This window comes from Xiphias gladius, chromosome 10 (assembly GCF_016859285.1).
Source record: "Xiphias gladius isolate SHS-SW01 ecotype Sanya breed wild chromosome 10, ASM1685928v1, whole genome shotgun sequence".
NCBI lineage: Eukaryota > Metazoa > Chordata > Actinopteri > Istiophoriformes > Xiphiidae > Xiphias > Xiphias gladius.
In genome coordinates, this window is record NC_053409.1 from 10,994,456 (window position 1) to 11,012,975 (window position 18,520).

The 18,520-nt window shown below is 39.9% G+C and overlaps 1 protein-coding gene across 2 annotated transcripts in view; it reads left to right on the top strand.

Annotated features, from left to right (window-relative positions):
- Positions 1-3,706: 3,706 nt before the first annotated feature.
- Positions 3,707-18,520, top strand: part of dnajc17 (DnaJ (Hsp40) homolog, subfamily C, member 17) — a 37,276-nt gene continuing 22,462 nt past the window's right edge. The window contains exons 1-7 of one of the 2 annotated variants that reach the window (XM_040137190.1): positions 3,707-4,042; positions 9,380-9,449; positions 11,103-11,161; positions 11,254-11,341; positions 14,822-14,898; positions 15,608-15,728; positions 16,566-16,615. In XM_040137190.1, coding sequence (XP_039993124.1) covers positions 3,962-4,042; positions 9,380-9,449; positions 11,103-11,161; positions 11,254-11,341; positions 14,822-14,898; positions 15,608-15,728; positions 16,566-16,615 — 546 coding nt within the window. In that variant the 5' untranslated portion in view covers positions 3,707-3,961. The remainder of the gene's footprint in view (positions 4,043-9,379; positions 9,450-11,102; positions 11,162-11,253; positions 11,342-14,821; positions 14,899-15,607; positions 15,729-16,565; positions 16,616-18,520) is intronic. The other variant, XM_040137189.1, reaches the window with a different exon arrangement.

The following is an 18,520-nucleotide window of genomic DNA, read 5'->3' on the forward strand; positions in this document are numbered from 1 at the left end:
CATAAAAAATAATACCAAGGTTATATTTATTTGGAAGACTGGATCGGAAAAACAAAGAAATAATACCACTCGTGAAAGAACAACAGTTCCTATAGCAATAACAACACAGTAAGTGAGTTAAACCGCAACTGCTATCGAACTGTGGGTATCAACAGACCATTAAACTGAAACTAACTGCGGCTGTTAGTTTAAAGATTTAAGTTTTTCTAACTTAAATTAGAAAAAGTTTAAGTTTTAAAGATTTAAGTTTTTCTAACTTAAATCATAGCTGAGTTATCCAAATACGTATGGTCAGCGTTTTATTTTGAAGGCAAAACCACCCAATTTCCGATCGTAATATGCCTGTTGTTGTGGAGCTTGAAGCCGTTTGTGGTGCTGAGTGCATCCAGTGGTTGGGCCCTCCTCCCTCACTCCCCATCCCGTCGGCTGGATCTGACCCCAGGCGGACAGCCGCTGCTGGAGGAAAAATAACTTGGGTTCTCTGATTCTCCAAGTCAGTCGACAACTCTTGACTATACAAGTGGCCTGTCAAAGCATCCGACTACGACCCTGTTGTACTCTTGAGTTAACGTGGCTTTATCAGATAACTGAAGACAAGATGCCCCAAGCCTTCAGGGCTTGTATACTGTAGGTCTGACTGCCCTGCAGAGCCTTGTGGGCCATTCGAACATGCCACAACATTTCTAGGCATCGTGTTAGACTTATAGTCCCCTTAGGACAATCTAAACCACTGGGCCCTCTTTCTCCCGGTGAAATGGCACACGTTTACTTTTAAATCCAAAATTGTCCTTTGAATGATTAAGATCAGAATTCAGGATCCAGACATAATCTGGAGACATCCAGATATAGGCTGAGTCTTTCCTCTATGATTTGTTTACATAGCTTCAAGGGGTTTAGGAAGGTACTTTATTGATAAAAGTAGGGGCTACAGGGGCATTAGGCCAACTTGTAGCCTATAGTACCAACAGAGCATGGAGACAATAAGGATTCTAGAGTTAAAACCTCCCTTAAGGAACCAAATGTTTCAGTAACTAAAAAGGAAAGAATACAAAGTTCATGAAATTCATAACTGCCTTGAGTGTGTTAGCATTTCTCCTTAAGGCATGTGAAGATAAGCAAGTTGGGATGAAGCAACAGGAAAAGTGTGGTTACTGTGGCTTTTAATAGTTTTATCCTTTTTTGAATTTCTCTTTTCAAAGTGTGATGTATGCACAAGTCTTCAACAGACTTTCATTTCAGCAACAGAATCAGACAACGTTCACTGTCAGAATGACAATAATGACTTAGGCTTTTGTTTGGGTCTGGATATTTTGTTGAGAATTTGTAGTACTGTCTTTTTGCACTGCAGCTGTTATCATTCCGCGTTCGACCTGGGGCTATTTGGCTTGCTACAGTTTCCCTGCCTCAGACAATGGTAGCTGTACGGTTAATTGTATTGTTGCACTGCTTTACGTCCCCTGTGCCAAAGTGTCATCACCATAAGATGTTTTGTTCATCTAGAGGAAAATGGGGCTTCTCTCAGAAAGACCACTGAGAATCAGCACCATGGGTACTCAAGTTACAACTCCAAAGGATATGAAGGGAGACTATGCAGCATGTGACAATGACAATAATGGTTAGAAATGAGACTGTTTTGTTTAAACTGAGCAACAAAAGCTACTGAGCAAATATTGTGAACTCGTCGTGAATAGTCCAGAATCCTCTATCTGGGCTAGTTTAACAGGATCATGAAACACATCAGATGGAATCAAACTTCTAATCTTCAAAGTCAAAGTCAACATCATTGCTCCATTTCCATTTATTGTCCTATATACAGTACATGTATATACGGCAAGTGATTTTTCAGCCATTATTTTAGGCAGACACTGATCCTTAACACACTAGTCCTGCTGCAAAACCTTCTACCTAACTGGTGTCTATAGGGTGTGTCTTGTGCCAGCGTTTACAGGATTTAGCTCTACCCTGTCTGTCATATGTATCCTGGAAAGAAGGAAGGGTCATTAAAGTGGCATTATGGACTGAACATACTACTCTGTATGGGAGGCAGTAACACAGCTCCACAGGATGCTCATCATGAGAGAAGCCAGTCTTTTTGAACACCGTAAGGGGACAGAGTGATCATAATATTTCCTAACAGTTTGCAAATAACATGTAGCTTTTTCATATCCTTTAAATTCCCTGCAAGATTTTAGAAAAGGAGAGCAATTTCTAGACATGTCAGGGCATGCTCCTGTTTCTGCGTAAGTTTCCACAGGACATGCTGCAACAATTGATTATTTTAGTTAAAAAAAAAAAAAAAAGGATCATCATTAAGCCACATGCAAACCCACACCCAGAAAACAAAAACACCAGTTCATCTCTCTCTAGGAAATTTCATTAGGGTTATTGAATAAAAATGAATTATGCACAAATACTATAAATTTTGTTCCAATGACCCTTATGTGAGACACCAGATGCTGATGTGCTTTTGGGCCTGACTGGCCAGCTGTTTGCCACTGCTGTGTAGTGATAACAGTGGTGGAGAAAGATACTCTGATTAGAGCTGTTGTGTCTTTACTGTTTTGTTTTTGATCCTTTCTTCAAATCAAAGCAATATTATTATAGTATTCAACTAAGGTGCTACTACTACCTATCTCAAGAGAACACGCAGCCCAGTTTGGGCACCACACTGGCCAACAATGTCAAACTAGTCTAGAGCTACAGCTCTAGACTACAGCTAAACAACACAAATAAGAGGGTCAAGGATGAAAATGTCTAACAAGAGTAGCACCGAGTTTTCTGTTTATATTTTAAAATTGGTGCAAGGTGTCGGCAAGTTTAATGAGGTTAAACCGAAGACTTAAGCAGGCTAAACCATGATTCAAATGTAAACAGAGGTGGAGCCTTGCTGCCCAGAATAAAAACACAAGATATAAACTGTTGTAATATTTCCTTCTTACTGGCATGCTTTTATTTTAGGCCGATATTGGCTTATCACACATATATAAGTATGGGTTTTTATGATAGCAGAATTGCAACAATTACATGCAATATGTAAATGCTGTAAAGACCTTGATGTAATTTTTAGAGAAGGTGTGTCTGTTACATATCTTGTCCAACAGAGTGCACCCTGTACTCATTACAACAATCTGATGCACCAGGGTGCGTTGCAGCTGAGCTGCTTAGTTTATTATACAAATATAACATGTCACAACCCTTTAATACGTACTTTAATATGGAAAGCTTAGTAAATTTATTTGTTAATGTGAATGTCTTACATTAAAAAATAATGAAAGACAATGTATACACTCTAAATACTGCCTTTCCTTTTCCATATAATCCCTTTCCCCAGCAACATTTTCCAGCTTCTCCTGACGGATCCTGAGGCGTTCCCAGACCAGACCATGTTAAATATTTATTGATATAAAAAAAGTCTATATATTTTTAAAAATTACATCTGGCTGAGAAACATACTAAATGTAGATTTTCCATTAACAAATCAATTTATTTAAGTATTCCATGAGTATACATATGAATTTCAATGTATATGGTCAAAAAATGTTAACTGGGCCTTTAATGTCAGGCAGAAAACTAAATGAACACCAATTTCACACCTGAAATGAATAGAAGATTACACTACCTGTGTAGTGAAGCGTGCTGAGAAGGATCCCTGGTAAGCAGCACTCAAAGAACAAATCACAAAGAGGCTAAAAACAGTTAAAAAGGTTTAGACTTAGAGAACCTGCTTTTAAAGTAAAATGCTACAGTAAAATGTTCAAAACATCTCTAAAACAAACCTGAAGAGAAAGGCAGATCAAAAAATACATTTCCCAGGTTGCAGTGCACACCCTAGTTGACATGTCGAAGACGTCAAACTCGTGCTGCCTGGAACAACAACAAACCGTTGAATTAGCCAAACGGTAGCATTGCGTTTAATTTTGTAACTCTTCTCTGTTAGTACCGTAGCTCTTTGTTGGCAGAAATGTCTGGGAAGGCCAAGGATATCCTACAAATGGACCTGTATGGTTTACTAGGTATTGAAAGCACTGCTACAACGAAAGAGGTGTGTAAATGAGCTAGCTGTTTAGCTAGTTGGATAAAAACCTGTTTATGTTAAGTTAGCAGCTCTTATTTAGTAAGCGCATTGCAGGATGGAGGGTGTTGTTCTGTCTGACAATTTATTAGAGTGTTAAATGGTAAAATGTAGCCGTGTTCATACATGTAGAGACTAAGTGTGTGAAGACATTTTGGTCTGCAAGTAGGATGCTATAATGGCTTGCTACCACGGAGCTTGTAGGGTTGTGTGTGTGTTCGTATCGTGTGTGCGTGTATGATAGCGTAAAAAAATGATTTTTTTTTTTTTAAAGTAAAGGTTTTGGTTAAGGGAAACAGTATGTTAGTAAAGCGAGGACTGAAATTTTAGGTGTCGTGAGACTCCAGGTGGCATTAGTTAGACTAACCGAGTAATGGCTAAATCACGAAGGTGTGATACATCAAAGAAGCCACCGAGCGGCGACACTGCATCAGCAATGTCTTTTGAATCACCAGAAGCATGCATATATATATATATATATATATATATATATAAAACACACACTTGCGTGTAAACTATTTAATGAATATACATTCTAAATAGTATGGATATGAAATTCATTTTGAGTCTTCCACCTCAATGATATTTATCTAAAACTAAACCAACAGAACTGATCACATACTGTATAAGCCTGGGTAATAATATAATCGATTATATCTGATAAGGTCTGGAAAATTAATAATTAAGCGCAATATATTGCTCTGCTACTGGGGGCAGCCTATTTATTAAAGGTTACATCTGTTTGCTCACCCCTGCATACTACAAACAAAATTTTGCCTTAATGAAATTTTCTACATGCATGGATTTTGAATTAACTCTGGGAAGATTCCTCGACCCCCTCTACATTTCATTTCCAAGGCCCGAGCGGTTCACCACAATGTCTTGAACCTAATGTTTTCCCTGTGACCACCACTCACAATTTCCAGCATGAAGAATCCACACCCCCAAAGGGAAATTAAAATTGCTGCCGAAACAAGGGAGGAAGTTAATTTCTTAATTTGATTTCAAAGTCCTGTCCTCCCCAGAGGATTATCTTGGAGGAAGTTAGTGGTCGTGGCTTGGGCAGAACTGAGACTCCAAAATGCAGAAGGCTGGTTCTGTGAGGTCTGTTGATGGTCGAGAGAGATAGTGAGGGTTTGTGTGTGTGGGAGGCTCAAAAATCAATCAAGTGTGAGAAGACGGATGTCATCAGATGAGCTACTTATCCCAGTTGTTTGGCCCGCTGCTCCACCACTAACAGGCGTGTTGTTTAGCACAGAGAAAGGGTAAGCTCATCCCTGAGACTGTATATGTGGTCTTAGCAGCAGTTTGTAAAACATTGCCTTGACGTAGAGTATTTGCGCTCCGCATCTCCTTCTGGTTCTATTTAGCATCCTTTTCTATTATCACTGCTGTTGACCTTCCTCTGAGCTTGGCTGTCTGATAACTGCTGGGGAAACTGGCATGTCAGAGACTATGATTTAATGTTTGTGGATGACAGGGGTTTGCTTTATCCTTGTAGTGCTAAGGGAGGCTGTTGCTGAAGGCTAGCCACCATTTAAAGAGTTGTGCTCATGCATATCAGCAGGGCTTGGGTAATAATTTCCTAAGTATGTGTTTTACCTACCACAGATTGCTTGGTAAAACACTGTCAACAGCCAAGACCACACAAAATTTCTCGTTGTTTATTCAGCTACTTAATTTGTAGTGTACCTGATGTGTTGCAGTGTATGCAGTAACTACATGCCTAGATGATTTACTTCCAGGCAGATCATCCAAGGGAAGGTGCTCTCACTACACTGTAACACCACATTGTCAACCCATTGCTCTCTGATGAGTTACTTGAGTGACTGCTTGGTGTGGGCAAGTATGATTGTCATTGCATCCCACTGTGCACTGAGGCAAATCATCTGTGATGCAACCTGGGGTTATCAGTTGTTTTAGGTCTTTCAAAATCATACAGTATCGCCCATGTGATTTAGGTCAAATGCGTTTATCTGTGTTCCACAGTTATATATTACATCAGACAAAGCTCTTGACATAGAATGTAAATAAAAACTTCAATAACAAATTGTGGGAATTTTCGGTTACAGCTAGCTTGGAATCATCATATCAAATTGATAACAAAAAATTATCATATCATCTTGATAACATTGGATTAAAAGTTAATACAGGATAATACTGAATTAATGCCCAGTTCAACTGGCGGTTTGGTCAGGTTCACAAGCAAATGGAAAATCATTCACAGTGTCTCACTCTTTCTCTCCATTACATCCATTACATTCTTCTTACTTTTAGCTCTCCCTTTCTGTTCATGTCCTCTTTTCCCCTGTTCTTGCTTCTCTGCTTCCTTCTCCCTGTTGAGCCTGTTATTATTTTCCCCCAGCTGATAATGTCCTGTAAATAGCAGAGGGTTGTAATTAAGAGGGATAGGCCCATGGCAGATCAGGCAACTAATCAGCCACACAGGCCAGGGGCCCTACTGGGGCTGTGCTGTGGCAGCACCAGGACCAGTTTGTCAACTATAATTGGCACCAAAGAGTAGTGTAATGAGGACAAGATGTAGGCATGCAGTTAAGACTGTGGCAGGCAGGGATCAGGGCGGCACAAAGAGTCTGTTTTTCACCAGGCACTAAACATTAGGCTACTGTTGGCCTTCTGCTGCGAGATCTGAGTCTTTCCTTGATTTTTTTTTTTTTTTTTTTTTTGGTTCCTCCTTCCGCAAACTGAAGCGTGAGGAATTTCTTCCATTCAGTTTATCTCGTGTAAAATGGGCTTGTGACAGTGTAGAATAATTTGAAAACTAAGCAGAATATTTGCTCCTCTGTTAGCACAAGGGATAGTAGTTAGCTTTTGCCAAGGATTTTTTTATGGTTTTCTCTTCTCATGGATTGCTCATAACTGATTCAAGAGCCAGTCCTAAACGGTTATGTTAAATGCACAAAGATTATTTCTACACTAATTGACTGGATTAGTCCTGTAGAAAGATGCCACTAGATCTGAGAGCTCTTATCCACACATGTGCTTACCTCTTCAAAAGTTGGCTCGCTTTGGCTTCCAGTTTGTAGGAGGAAGGTGCTTCAGGGTCTTCCAGCATCAATTAAAGCTTGCATGTTATGGCATTGATGGGAGTAATGATGTATTATGTAACAAAACACCACTGTAACTGCAGTTGAGACAAGATATCATTGAGGATGCTAAAAGGAGTTGAAAGGAAGGGAGGAGGAAATAGTGAGAAAATCATGAGAGAAAGGGATGTGAGATAATAAAGTGAAATGTAGAGAAGGATATGTGCTAATATAATCTTTAAGTGAACCCGGCAAGACAAAGATGATGATGTGCAACATGGTTACTCTCCTACAGAACAGCATCAATGATGACAGGTTGTACTTGTCAAACAGCTCAGCTGGCCAGACTTTTGTCCTGACAAAGTTAAACATCTGTAATGTTTACAGCAGAGGTGGAGACATGTTTATCTTGTCAGCTGGCTGAAGGTGAGGAAGAACATGAGAAGTACAGTGAGTGTGAGCTCAGGACACGGCGTGACCTCTTAAAGGATTTGGAAATGGTCAGCAAAAATCCCAGGGAGAAACGGCATTTCGTTCAACTGTATACCTGTATATGGATGAATGACAATAAACTTGAACTTGAGTTTTCATTCTGTTTTACCTTACCAAAACTCTTTGTAGAGAATTAGACAAAGCTATGATAGTAAGCACAGAAAAAAGAAAAGGGAAAATAGCCTTGCCTCAGTCCATAGGCTTGCCTCAGTCTTAATCTATAGGAAGACTTTGTGCCAAGCAGCAAGACTAAATATCTCTTTATTTGTGCTAGTCTCTCAAAGCCCTCTCAATGAACTAGGTTCTCATTTACTTTTGGAACTATAATGAGAAAGAATCTAATGTGAAACAGGATAGAAGGAAGAACTTCTGACATTTAGGAGCTGTCTGAGCCACCATTATTTACCGTGAGGCACTGGAGGCTTGTGGTGTTCATATAATTGTGTGGAGACTTAGTTCTTGTACCTTGGACCATGGGCATTCAGCCTAATGTGTCTAAGTTGACTGTCATGGAGACTGACTGGAGTTGCTGTTAAAAAGGCTTGAACACTGATGGATTACATCATTCTGCTCAGTTCCCTCAGAGTTGAGTTGTCTTTCATCCCCCATTCAAGCTAGCTCTGTATGTTTTTGTGTGCAGTCTAGAGATAAACTTGTTCAAAACAACACACAGGGACAAAGTGTCCAATGCAAACATTTCCCAGGCTTGAAGAAAGGAGCTCCCAAATTCTATGGCCGCTAGCATACTAGCAGGAGATTGATTTGCGCTAAGGAGGATGTATGTGAAAACATGTATGGAATGGTTGATTAAGCCTAGTGAGAAATTGTATGTCAGTGTGTGTTTGTGTCTGAACTTGGACGTATAGGGGATAGATGTGCCAAATCCTTAGCACGCAATACGTATACATGAGTGTGTGTTTTTGAGTTTGCGTGCAGAAAGCTTCATCACTGCACTCTACAGCCCCCTCTAGTCTCCAAGGAAAATTTCCTGCTTCCCTTCTTTCTCCAGAGGAGCAGCGATCTAATGAAAACCACCTTGTCATTAACTGTTCCCTAGAAGGACCGATGAATGGTTAACATTCAAAGCAGTGACCAGAGTTTAAAAAAAAAAAATCAGATATAACTAAAACCTCATATGACATTACAAAACTAAAGTATTGTTTAGTTTTTCCACTTTAGTTCTATGAACCCCCCACAAGTTTTGGCTACCAACCTAAGATTAATTGCATCCTTCTCAGATTTGTCATAGACAATGACACTCTGTTTGTGTATGTTATTGTAACATTTTTTAAAAGTTTGACATTAGGCTGCAACTCAGGCCACATTTATATTGCAAACTGGCAATGACCCTGAGATTAGTTTGGAATTCTTGTGTGGGTAATTCACCATGCATTATGTGCCATGGTGGTTAGATTCCATTAACAACATTTCAAAAGGACACGAAGCAGAGGATCAGCTCAGGTGTTGATTAGATTCCAAACAATACAACCCCAGATTTTTATTTAAATGCAGACTGCATATCCGCCCCAAGGGCTTTCATGTCAGACTGTTACTATTTGTGCCATTATTTCAATGGGACTATCATTTTTTATTCAGACTTTGGTTTTTCAGGCCCAGGGCGACAGGATAAAGATAATTGTTACTCAGAGTAAGAATTTAATTTCACATGGACAAAATCTGTGCTTAAGTGGATGATTTTTTCTCTTTGTGTCCTAATCAAAATTTTCCACTATACATAACTTTAGGGGTTCTTCTGTTTCTCTCCTAGATCAAGAAAGCTTATCGACAGAAAGCCTTGACATGCCATCCAGACAAGAACCCAGACAACCCAAAAGCAGGTGAGTGAGCCAGTTAATGTGTTTTATCTGTGTTTGCTTCTCTTCACCTTCTCTCCTTTCAGAGCCACAGACATCTGTAAGTCACACAGTAGAAATGGAACAAGATTCATTATTTGTTTTTGCAATCTCTGCATTGTTTTCTAAAGAATTAGGGTTAATCATCTAACTGAGAAGCCATCGAGCTCCAAAAATGAATCCTCTAGAGTAGCACTCTCAGCAGTTTAAACCCTGCCAGACAGCCTAACCACAGCACTCTGTAGGAAGTTTAACCAGCGCCTCTCTTCCGCCAGCTTTCTAGCCAGACAGGACCAGCCAAACACCACCAACACCACCAGCACCATCATCACCCCCAGTGTTTCCACACTCCAACCCTCTCCTTGGCTTTATGAGTCCCTCCACGGTCTGTTGCCAACCAGCATGTCAACAATTAGACCAGGAAATCTCAATGTAGCTTTTTGTCGAGAGGGGAAAAAAAGGCACCTTGGACAAAAGGCTGATCATGAGGCATATTTTCAAGTGAGGTTTTTGTGGTTACTGGATGGTTCAGACAATTCCTGATTATGTCAGGAAAAAAAAACTGGGAAATTGTTTGGGGGGGGGTAATACAAAAGCAGGGGGTCGGTTTCCCAGAAATGGAAAAGAAGTGGTTTGGAGGGCCTCAACACTTCAACCCGCTCATGAACAGACTCGACCTCTATTGCACGAGAGTGGAGCAGGTCTTGGGACTTGCTGCCCCTCAGGGGAAGGTTGTATGCATGTAAGGGGTGACTTGGGGGTCATTATTCCTCACTGACTGAAGAACCCCCCCCCATTATCCCTCATTTTCCTCAACCCCCCATGTTGTGACACTCTGAGCTGCCTAGTGGGCACGGCAGGTCCCCCCCAATTGGATTTCATTCCAGCCCATTATATGCTTGTAGGTAACCTGACCTCCTTTGCTGGTAGCATGATCTCCAGAGCCTCCTGTTAGTGTGCTATGCCAGTCCCCACAGGGAGTAACAGTATCAGTTTGTTAGGCCTCCCATAAGTGATTGATTAAGCCTGGCTAGTATAGTGCAGTAGTGTGGCTGTTGTATTATGGGGAGAGGGGTTGTGGTCTCACTGTACATTTGTGAGTGTGTAAGTTAGATGACAACTGTGGAGGTTGAGTCTTGCATGGTAGTGGTGATTGCGGCAGTGGCCCCTTGAGGTGCTCTAATGGAGGATAGATGGAGGCCAAGGGTTTGTGTGGGAATGCATGGCTGTGTCATTGGAGGAAACAGGTTTTGTGAGACTTGTGGCGCCTTTTTACAGCGTAAAATGCCCAATTTTATCTCAGACCTGTGTCCCATGAAGATATGCTAAGCACATAATGCCTCTTTTGGCATAAACCTCGTCTTCACTCTCATCGGCTCATGTGTTTACGTGTCAAATTTACAAGTTTCATTGCAATTTGCATTGCAGCTATAAATTGTGTGGTATATGGCATTGGTTTATGCTATGTACTTGTCCCAATACAAATAAACATTAAATAAAAATGAAAAACACATTTATTTGTGAAATCCCAACCCTATTTTTTATTTTTAAAGCTCATATTACACATGTAAAACACTCCTGAAGCGTACTGTATACAAAATCCTAAAATGTGTGCTTTCTCATCTCACTTTGTTCTAGCTGAGCTCTTCCACCAGTTGTCCCAGGCTCTCGAGGTGCTAACTGATGCTGCTGCCAAGGTAAGACCACAGATACCGCTTAACCTGTCATAAAAGTGCTGATATACATGCACTCAGACACAATTCATCCTGGTGTCTAATACTGTTTTCAGGCTGCCTATGACAAGATTTGTGCTGCCAAGAAACAAGCAGAAGAAAGAAACAGGAAACTAGATGATAAGAGAAAGAAAATTAAGCTTGGTGAGTTCAAATCTTAGAGCATCTGAAGGCTCTTGTTTTACTGATTTTATTGTAAGTGGGTTTTTTATTGGTATCGTAAAGGTTATTTTTGAATCAGATTTCTTTGTCAGACATATTCCAGAACTAACACAACAAGTGCCGAGGCGACATTGACCCCTAACTCGATACGACCACCTCCAGAGCTGCAATACTCTCCAAAATGGCTCAGACTGCTCTCTGACTCTCACTCTATGCATTCATACAACAATATGCATACATCAACCCCTGGAGGTTTTTGAATCCCTCTGCAAAATCCGACTTATTTGTGTGTAGACTATGTTTTTGATCGACAAGGCACCTATTTCCTCAATAGCTTCCACACAATACTCGTCAATAGCTGTGCGAGACCATTCTACTGTAACCCTCGATCTTTGCTTTGACCTTAAACCTAAGGATTTTAGACTTTGCCATTGAGACCCTCTACCACTGGCTGATGCACATTTTTAAACATATGTCTCTAAAACCATGGATTTCTTTTTGGAGACCAACAGGACAGACGGTTTCAAACCAGATAATTCAGGTTTGTAATAACAAAGGCACACTTAATCCTGACCCTGTTGAGATTAACACTGTTTTTAGAGCTTTCTATTCCCACCTTTACAAATCAGAGTCCACCAACGATGAAACTCAAATGTCTGAATTTTTTGCACGGCTAGACATGGCCAAGATTCCAGCTGATGATCGACAGATACTAGACACTCAACTTTCTGAGATTACTGAAGCAATTAAACTAATGCATAATGAAAACTCCCTGGGGCATGGTGGATTCATGGTGGAATTTTATGTGAAGTTTTCAGAGGAACTGGCTCCACTACTGTTAGAGATGTTTAAACACCAACAGGGCTCTCTGCCACTCACTCTCACAAAGGCCTCTGCAGGATTCATTCACTAACATTTGAAGGCTTCAAAATATCATCATCCATACTCCATTTTCTCCCTTTGTCTCTGAGGTAGTTATATCTCTTGATGCCCAGAAGGCTTTCAACATGGTGTAGTGGGTCTAATTGTCTTATACACTACAGCGGTTTGGCGTTGGGGAAAGCTTTAGCTCTTGGGTTTGATTCCATTTCCCCACTTTCATTCACCATCGCTATTGAGCCGCTCTTGATAGCGCTGAAAACAGAAACAAGATTTTTGGATATTCAGCGATGGTGAACAGAAAACAAAGTCTCATTGTATGCTTTTATATGTGCATAACCCAACATCTAGTATCCTTCACATTCTGTCAATTCTGAGCTCTTTTGGCACATTTTCTGGCTATAAATTGAATATTCAAAAAAGCGTAATATTCCATATTAACCAACCAGCAGAAGAAATATCACATTTATCAATTCCATTCCAGCTCTCCAAATCAGGGTTTAAATATTTGGGCATCCTCATCACGTGATCCATTCTTTATTTACGGAAACAAAATTTTACAGCCCTAACAACAAAAATTAAAACTGACTCACAAAGGTGGAGTTATTTGCCTCTTTCTTTTGCAGGGAGAGTGCAAACAGTTAAAATTAACACATTTTCAAATGTATCCCCATCTTTTTACACAGATATTTTTTCAAATCCATTGATGCTATTATCTCCCCATTAGTCATTGATCAAATCACGGGTAAGATCCCTAGCATCTGCAGAGCCTCTCTGTAATGGAGTAGATCATCAGGTGGACTCTCTGGCAATTAGTACCTTGCCCTTCTCTCATTCACAATGCACAACTAACCCCATTGTCACTTCTATGTTGAAGATATGGGCACAAACAACAACATTTCAAGTGATCCACCCTTCCTCGATCAGGTTCTTTTCGCAATAACCATCTTTTTCTGCCAGCTAGAACTGATCAAAGGTTTATGTTCTTAGCTAGAAAAGGCCTGTATTGCTTGGAGGACTTTTATGTGGATGGGTCATTTACCAGTTTCAACCAGTTTTCCGCCACTTTCAAGTTAACCAATTCAGACTTTTTCAGATAATTCGAATTACGGGACTTTGTGAGGATCCATTTGTCCGCATTCCCTCAAATTCCACCTACCACTGTCACAGATTATAATCTCCTGTCTGACACTTTAACCAAGGGTCATGTCTCTTACCTCTGACCTTTTACTAACAACAAATGAATCAATTATAGAGAAAATTACAGCAAACTGGGAGAACCGACTGCAGACTAGCCTCTCTGAGCAATTCTGGGAAGAAGCTTTAGAAGCTGTTAACTCATCCTCCTCTTGTGCTCAGCTCAGTCTCATCCAATTTAAGGTCCCTCATAGAGTTCTCTAAAGCAAGCTTAGCTTTCCAAAATTTACCCAATTACAGTAGAGGATAAATGCAACAGATGTTAACTTTCCCAATGTGATCTAACACGTATGTTCTGGTCATGCCCCAATTTAGTAATGCTTTGGGAGTCATTGTGATGATCAACAAAAGGGTCACATTATGGCAAATACTCCAACTAATTTAATTGCTTTCACCTCCCTAATTGCTGGCAGAGTATTTCTCCTGTTGTGTAAATCCTCTCTACCCCTTCATGGAACAGTATGGATACATCGACCCCAGGATGTATGCATGTTCCTGTGTGTACGTGCCCTAATTACTGGCCCCATATTTTAAGCTTGAGACTCTGTGTAGTACCACAACAGTCTTCGTGCTATTAATGACTGATTGCCTTCTTGTGTTGACTCCACTCTGGCAACAGCAGTGGCTGGAGGGATTATGTTTTTTTGAGTTGTCCGTAAATCTGTCCGTCCCATTCTCATGAAAGCGATATCTCAGGATCGCCATGAGGGGAATTTCTTCAAATCTGGCACAAACGTTCACTTCGACACAAGGATGAACTGATTAGCTTTTGGGGGTCAAAGGTAAAGGTCACTGTGACCTCAAGTCCGTCCCATTCTTTTGAATGCGATATCTCAGGAAAGCCTTGAGGGATTTTCTTCAGATTTGGCACAAATGTTCACCTGGATTCAAGAATGAACTGATTACAGTTTGGTCTTCAAAGTTCTAAAGTCAAGGTCAGTGTGACCTCACAAAAAATGTTTTCGGCCATAACTGAAGAATTCATATGCTAATTGTTATAAAATACACTTAATAACTTTTATTAAATTCCAGACATATATTAAATATATACTTTTATACTTTTTATATACTTATTTTCTGTCCCTCCATCATTATAATTTAATATGATTCATGTAATCATTTTCTATTTTTATACCAATTCTCATTGATATTTTATTTTATTTAGGTGTTAAGCTGTTAGAAAATAATCAAGTTATTTAGCATGGTTTTGTTTCATTTCTTGTGGAAAAGAGATCCTGTGTGTGTGTGTGTGTGTGTGTGTGTGTGTGTGTGTGTGTGTGTGTGTGTGTGTGTGTGTGTGTGTGTGTTTTTCTTTTTGCCTATATGTGTGTGTGTGTGTGTGTGTGTGTGTGTGTGTGTGTGTGTGTGTATGTTTTGCTACGACAGACTTGGAGGCCAGAGAGCGACAAGCAGAAGCTCAGAGCCAGGAAGAGGTTCAAATCACTAGAACACTTGAAGAAGAGGTAAGGCAATTTATAGAAACCATATGAGAGATGATATTGCACCACATATTGCCCAGAAAGAAAACAAAAAATAAAAATTTTACTATACTACAGCCCTCATCCTTGCATTGGGAACAAGGTATTCCAGTGCATCCGGGCAATTCTGAAGCACACCCAAGTGCTTTTATTCTGTTCTTCGTCAAATACTTCCTTCTGATTGAGTTGAAATCTTCCAAAGACTTGGGTCACGAACAAAGGCTCTATGTGAGAGAGACTTTTTTTCACTGCCATATCATTGCATCATCAATTATCAGTAAACCCATTAAATGATATTTCATGATGATATTGCATGACTTGATGCACTTTGTTCAGAAAGCCAATGATAAATAAAAATGGTGCACATGCTTCCAAGGTGAGTAATGATATGTGCTCAATGTGATTAAGGCATGTAAATATGTGGCCATTTGCCTCGGGAGGAGGAGGTAACCATTAGGTGGCACTGTTCCATTTTCTATCTCATCTCAAGGTGGTTATTGCTTTAACTGATGAAATATGGTCGTATGCACACTCTCCTGGAAGAGCAAAAAGGGTGTCATAGAAGGGGGGTGCCATACAGGTGATGAATTACACCAGTGATTGATGAAGAGCAAAGATGCATTTTTTACTGTCACTTAAAATCTTTGTATCTGTTTGTGCACATTACTTTATTGTATGTTTCTGTTTCCACCAGATTGCCCGTTTAAGGGAGGAGGGATCCAGGCAGCTTGAGGAGGAACAGAGGCTCATCAGAGAGCAGATCCAGAGGGAAAGAGAAGCACAGCAGCAGCAAAAAGGACACCACACTCAGAGAAGTATGTCTACTTCAAAGATTCAGCCTAGTCCGTTCTGCTCCAGTCCAGGTTAACCAAGCCAGTTCAGGGCAGTCCTTTTCTGCCTGGATAAATCCAGTTTGATCCAGTAAAGTCGTTTTACTGCGCTGAAACCTCAGTTGAGTGAACCCCCATATTTCCCAACCATCATAGTGTCAGTCTGACCACAGCAGTCACCCAGCACCCTGTGGTTCACCAAATATAATTCACATAAAAAACAATAACAATAATTTAATGTATATTTGAATTTATGGTTTGCTTTAAAACACTTTGAAGAGGTCTATTTTAGTTTCTTGGCAGCAATACAATTTGGCAAGAGAACATAGGAATGCCAAGCACCATGCAAACACACTGTCCATCAAACTTTTAACCTCTTGATAATAATTTTGCATTAAAGCCTTGGTGTCTCCATTCTGGAGACATGAAAAAAAAAGTCTTGTAAAATAAGGCTATGGAAGTGCTGTTATTTAAGGGAAGTACTGAGTCTTGGCCCTTGACGAGATCCCTTTTTGTGGCTTGACAATTACTCATGCATAGTCAGCACGTCTTTCGGGTCTCTTCTATTTGCACGCAGTAAGGCCTCCCCAGCCCTCCTCTGGATCAGCACTCTGTCTGTTCCATCTCGAGAGGCACTTAGTGGATCATCACACTTTAGAAAGAGCCATACAGTCAGTTACCAGTCAGTTTTAAATTGCTGTCCATGTGCATGAGTCCCTTGATTGCTATCTTGAGTGCCATATTTCTTTCTTCAGCAAAACAATTGTTTCTTTGTCTTTTCAGTTCACTGTCTCATCTCACCCCTCATATTTTTTTTGTCAGACACAGGAGTGGAGAGAGATTCCAAGAGCAGTGTGACCCCCAAATTGAAGGTAAGGCTTTCAGCTATGGGGTTGTCAGTCAGTGGATGAGGGTTGCAGTTCTTGGAGTATAACGCAGGGAGATCGGAGGGGGGGTCCCAGAATATTCAGTAGGAAGTGCTTCATTCAGTGAAAGTGCAAACAAACCCTCAGCTGAGATTTTGATAGAACTTTAGACATTTGTAATTCATTATATGGAGACCACATACGCTGTCTCACCAGGGTGTTCGAAAGCCCATTCCTCCAGAGTAGGCCCAACCTCGTCAGGAGACTTGTAACTATGTCAAGAGAGGGCTTATTATATTAACTCCTGGCAATGGCTGAGCCTGTGCATATTAACGGACACTGAGGATGTTACCCAATGTGTTTAGGCATGAATCTGGTTTTAAAATTTAATAGTCATCTACTGCAGCAGTGTATTCCTGTGATGTTTGTGTGTTCAGTTATAAAAGCAAACAGCAGCTGTGAGACTGAAAGTATCACAGGTCATGTTCATGGAAACAGGAACTTTACTGCATAGGTCCATCTCAGAGGCTGTTGAGTCCTTAGCACAGTTTTTATTATTATTTTTTTGATTATCAATTGTTTATATTTCATAGTTTTGATAGTTTTACATTATATAGCATATAGATCAATGGATTAGCAACAATAGAGCTAAATGCACTTATATTTAATATAATTCCTTACATGTACATATTCAAGCCAGCAGCTGTTTAACATCTGCTGCTGCAGAGGCCCATGCCTGAATAGTCCTTTCTGTAGCCCCATGTATTCTAGCTCTAGATTGTTCCATGTGTAGTATGTTCCGAAAAGACATCAGCCCTTGTGAGTGAGTGAATGAGGAGGATTGCATCTTAGAGCTAGCATTTTTTTTCGCCGCTGCAAGGTCTGCAAATAAAATATGAGATTTGGAGGCAGACAGAGCTAGCGATAAGGTATCGTTAATCAGCAGCCTTGAACACCAGGGTATATTGCACACCCAGTAGATCTGATAGGGACCACAGTTAATTTTTAAGAAAATATTAAGTGTCAGGTTGTTATTACTGGTGTGAAGCAAAATTTCTACATCAAATAACTGAATCTGAATTTCTCTAAAACATAATCAGTTACTGCTGTTTTATATATCTTGACTGAACTCTAGAACCATGTTTTTTCTTTTGTTTTCCCTGTCGAGTATCCTGAATTTGATTCAGATTTTGGCTTTTGTTCAAAAATAATCCTGGTATTCAAAGTTTCACTTGATATTAGATTTTTTTTTTTAAATTCTGGGAATGTTAAATATTGTACATGATCTTCAGCAAAATTATTAACTTCAAAACAGTGCTATTTATATGAAGTTAATTAGTTCTTTAAGCCAACTTCAGTCGCTTTTCATATGACAGCTCTTTGAAATTTTATTTTCATTAGGTAAATGGATATCAAATAGATCCAGGAAGAGCCATTTGGGTTGTTTCCACTAATGTGTTTTCTGTCTGTATATTTATTTAAACTAGCAAGAGAACACAGCAGTGTGTCAGTGTTCTGGGATAAAACCATAGACATCACATCACGCAAATACCTTAACATCTTAATCAAAGATTAATGGGTAATAAGGTTATCAGTGGGTAGAGGAGACTGTTCTTGGAAGAAGAATGTACATTTTCAACTGTAATTATTGGTAAAAGAGGCTATGTAGACATGGAAATTCCCAGATATCCTGTTTCCCTGACAGTGAGCAGAATGCTGGAGCTGAATCAACACTTAGTGCTTGCCATTTATCATACTACTTTAAGCAGTTAGTGTGATGTTGGCTGGACTCTGCTGTGCTTTGTACATGAATATAAAAAAGTTGCACAATATCACTTTTTAGGAGTACGGGAACTCACATCAGCATTTAGCGACAGGACTCCAACCAAGAAAAAAAAAATAGATAACTTA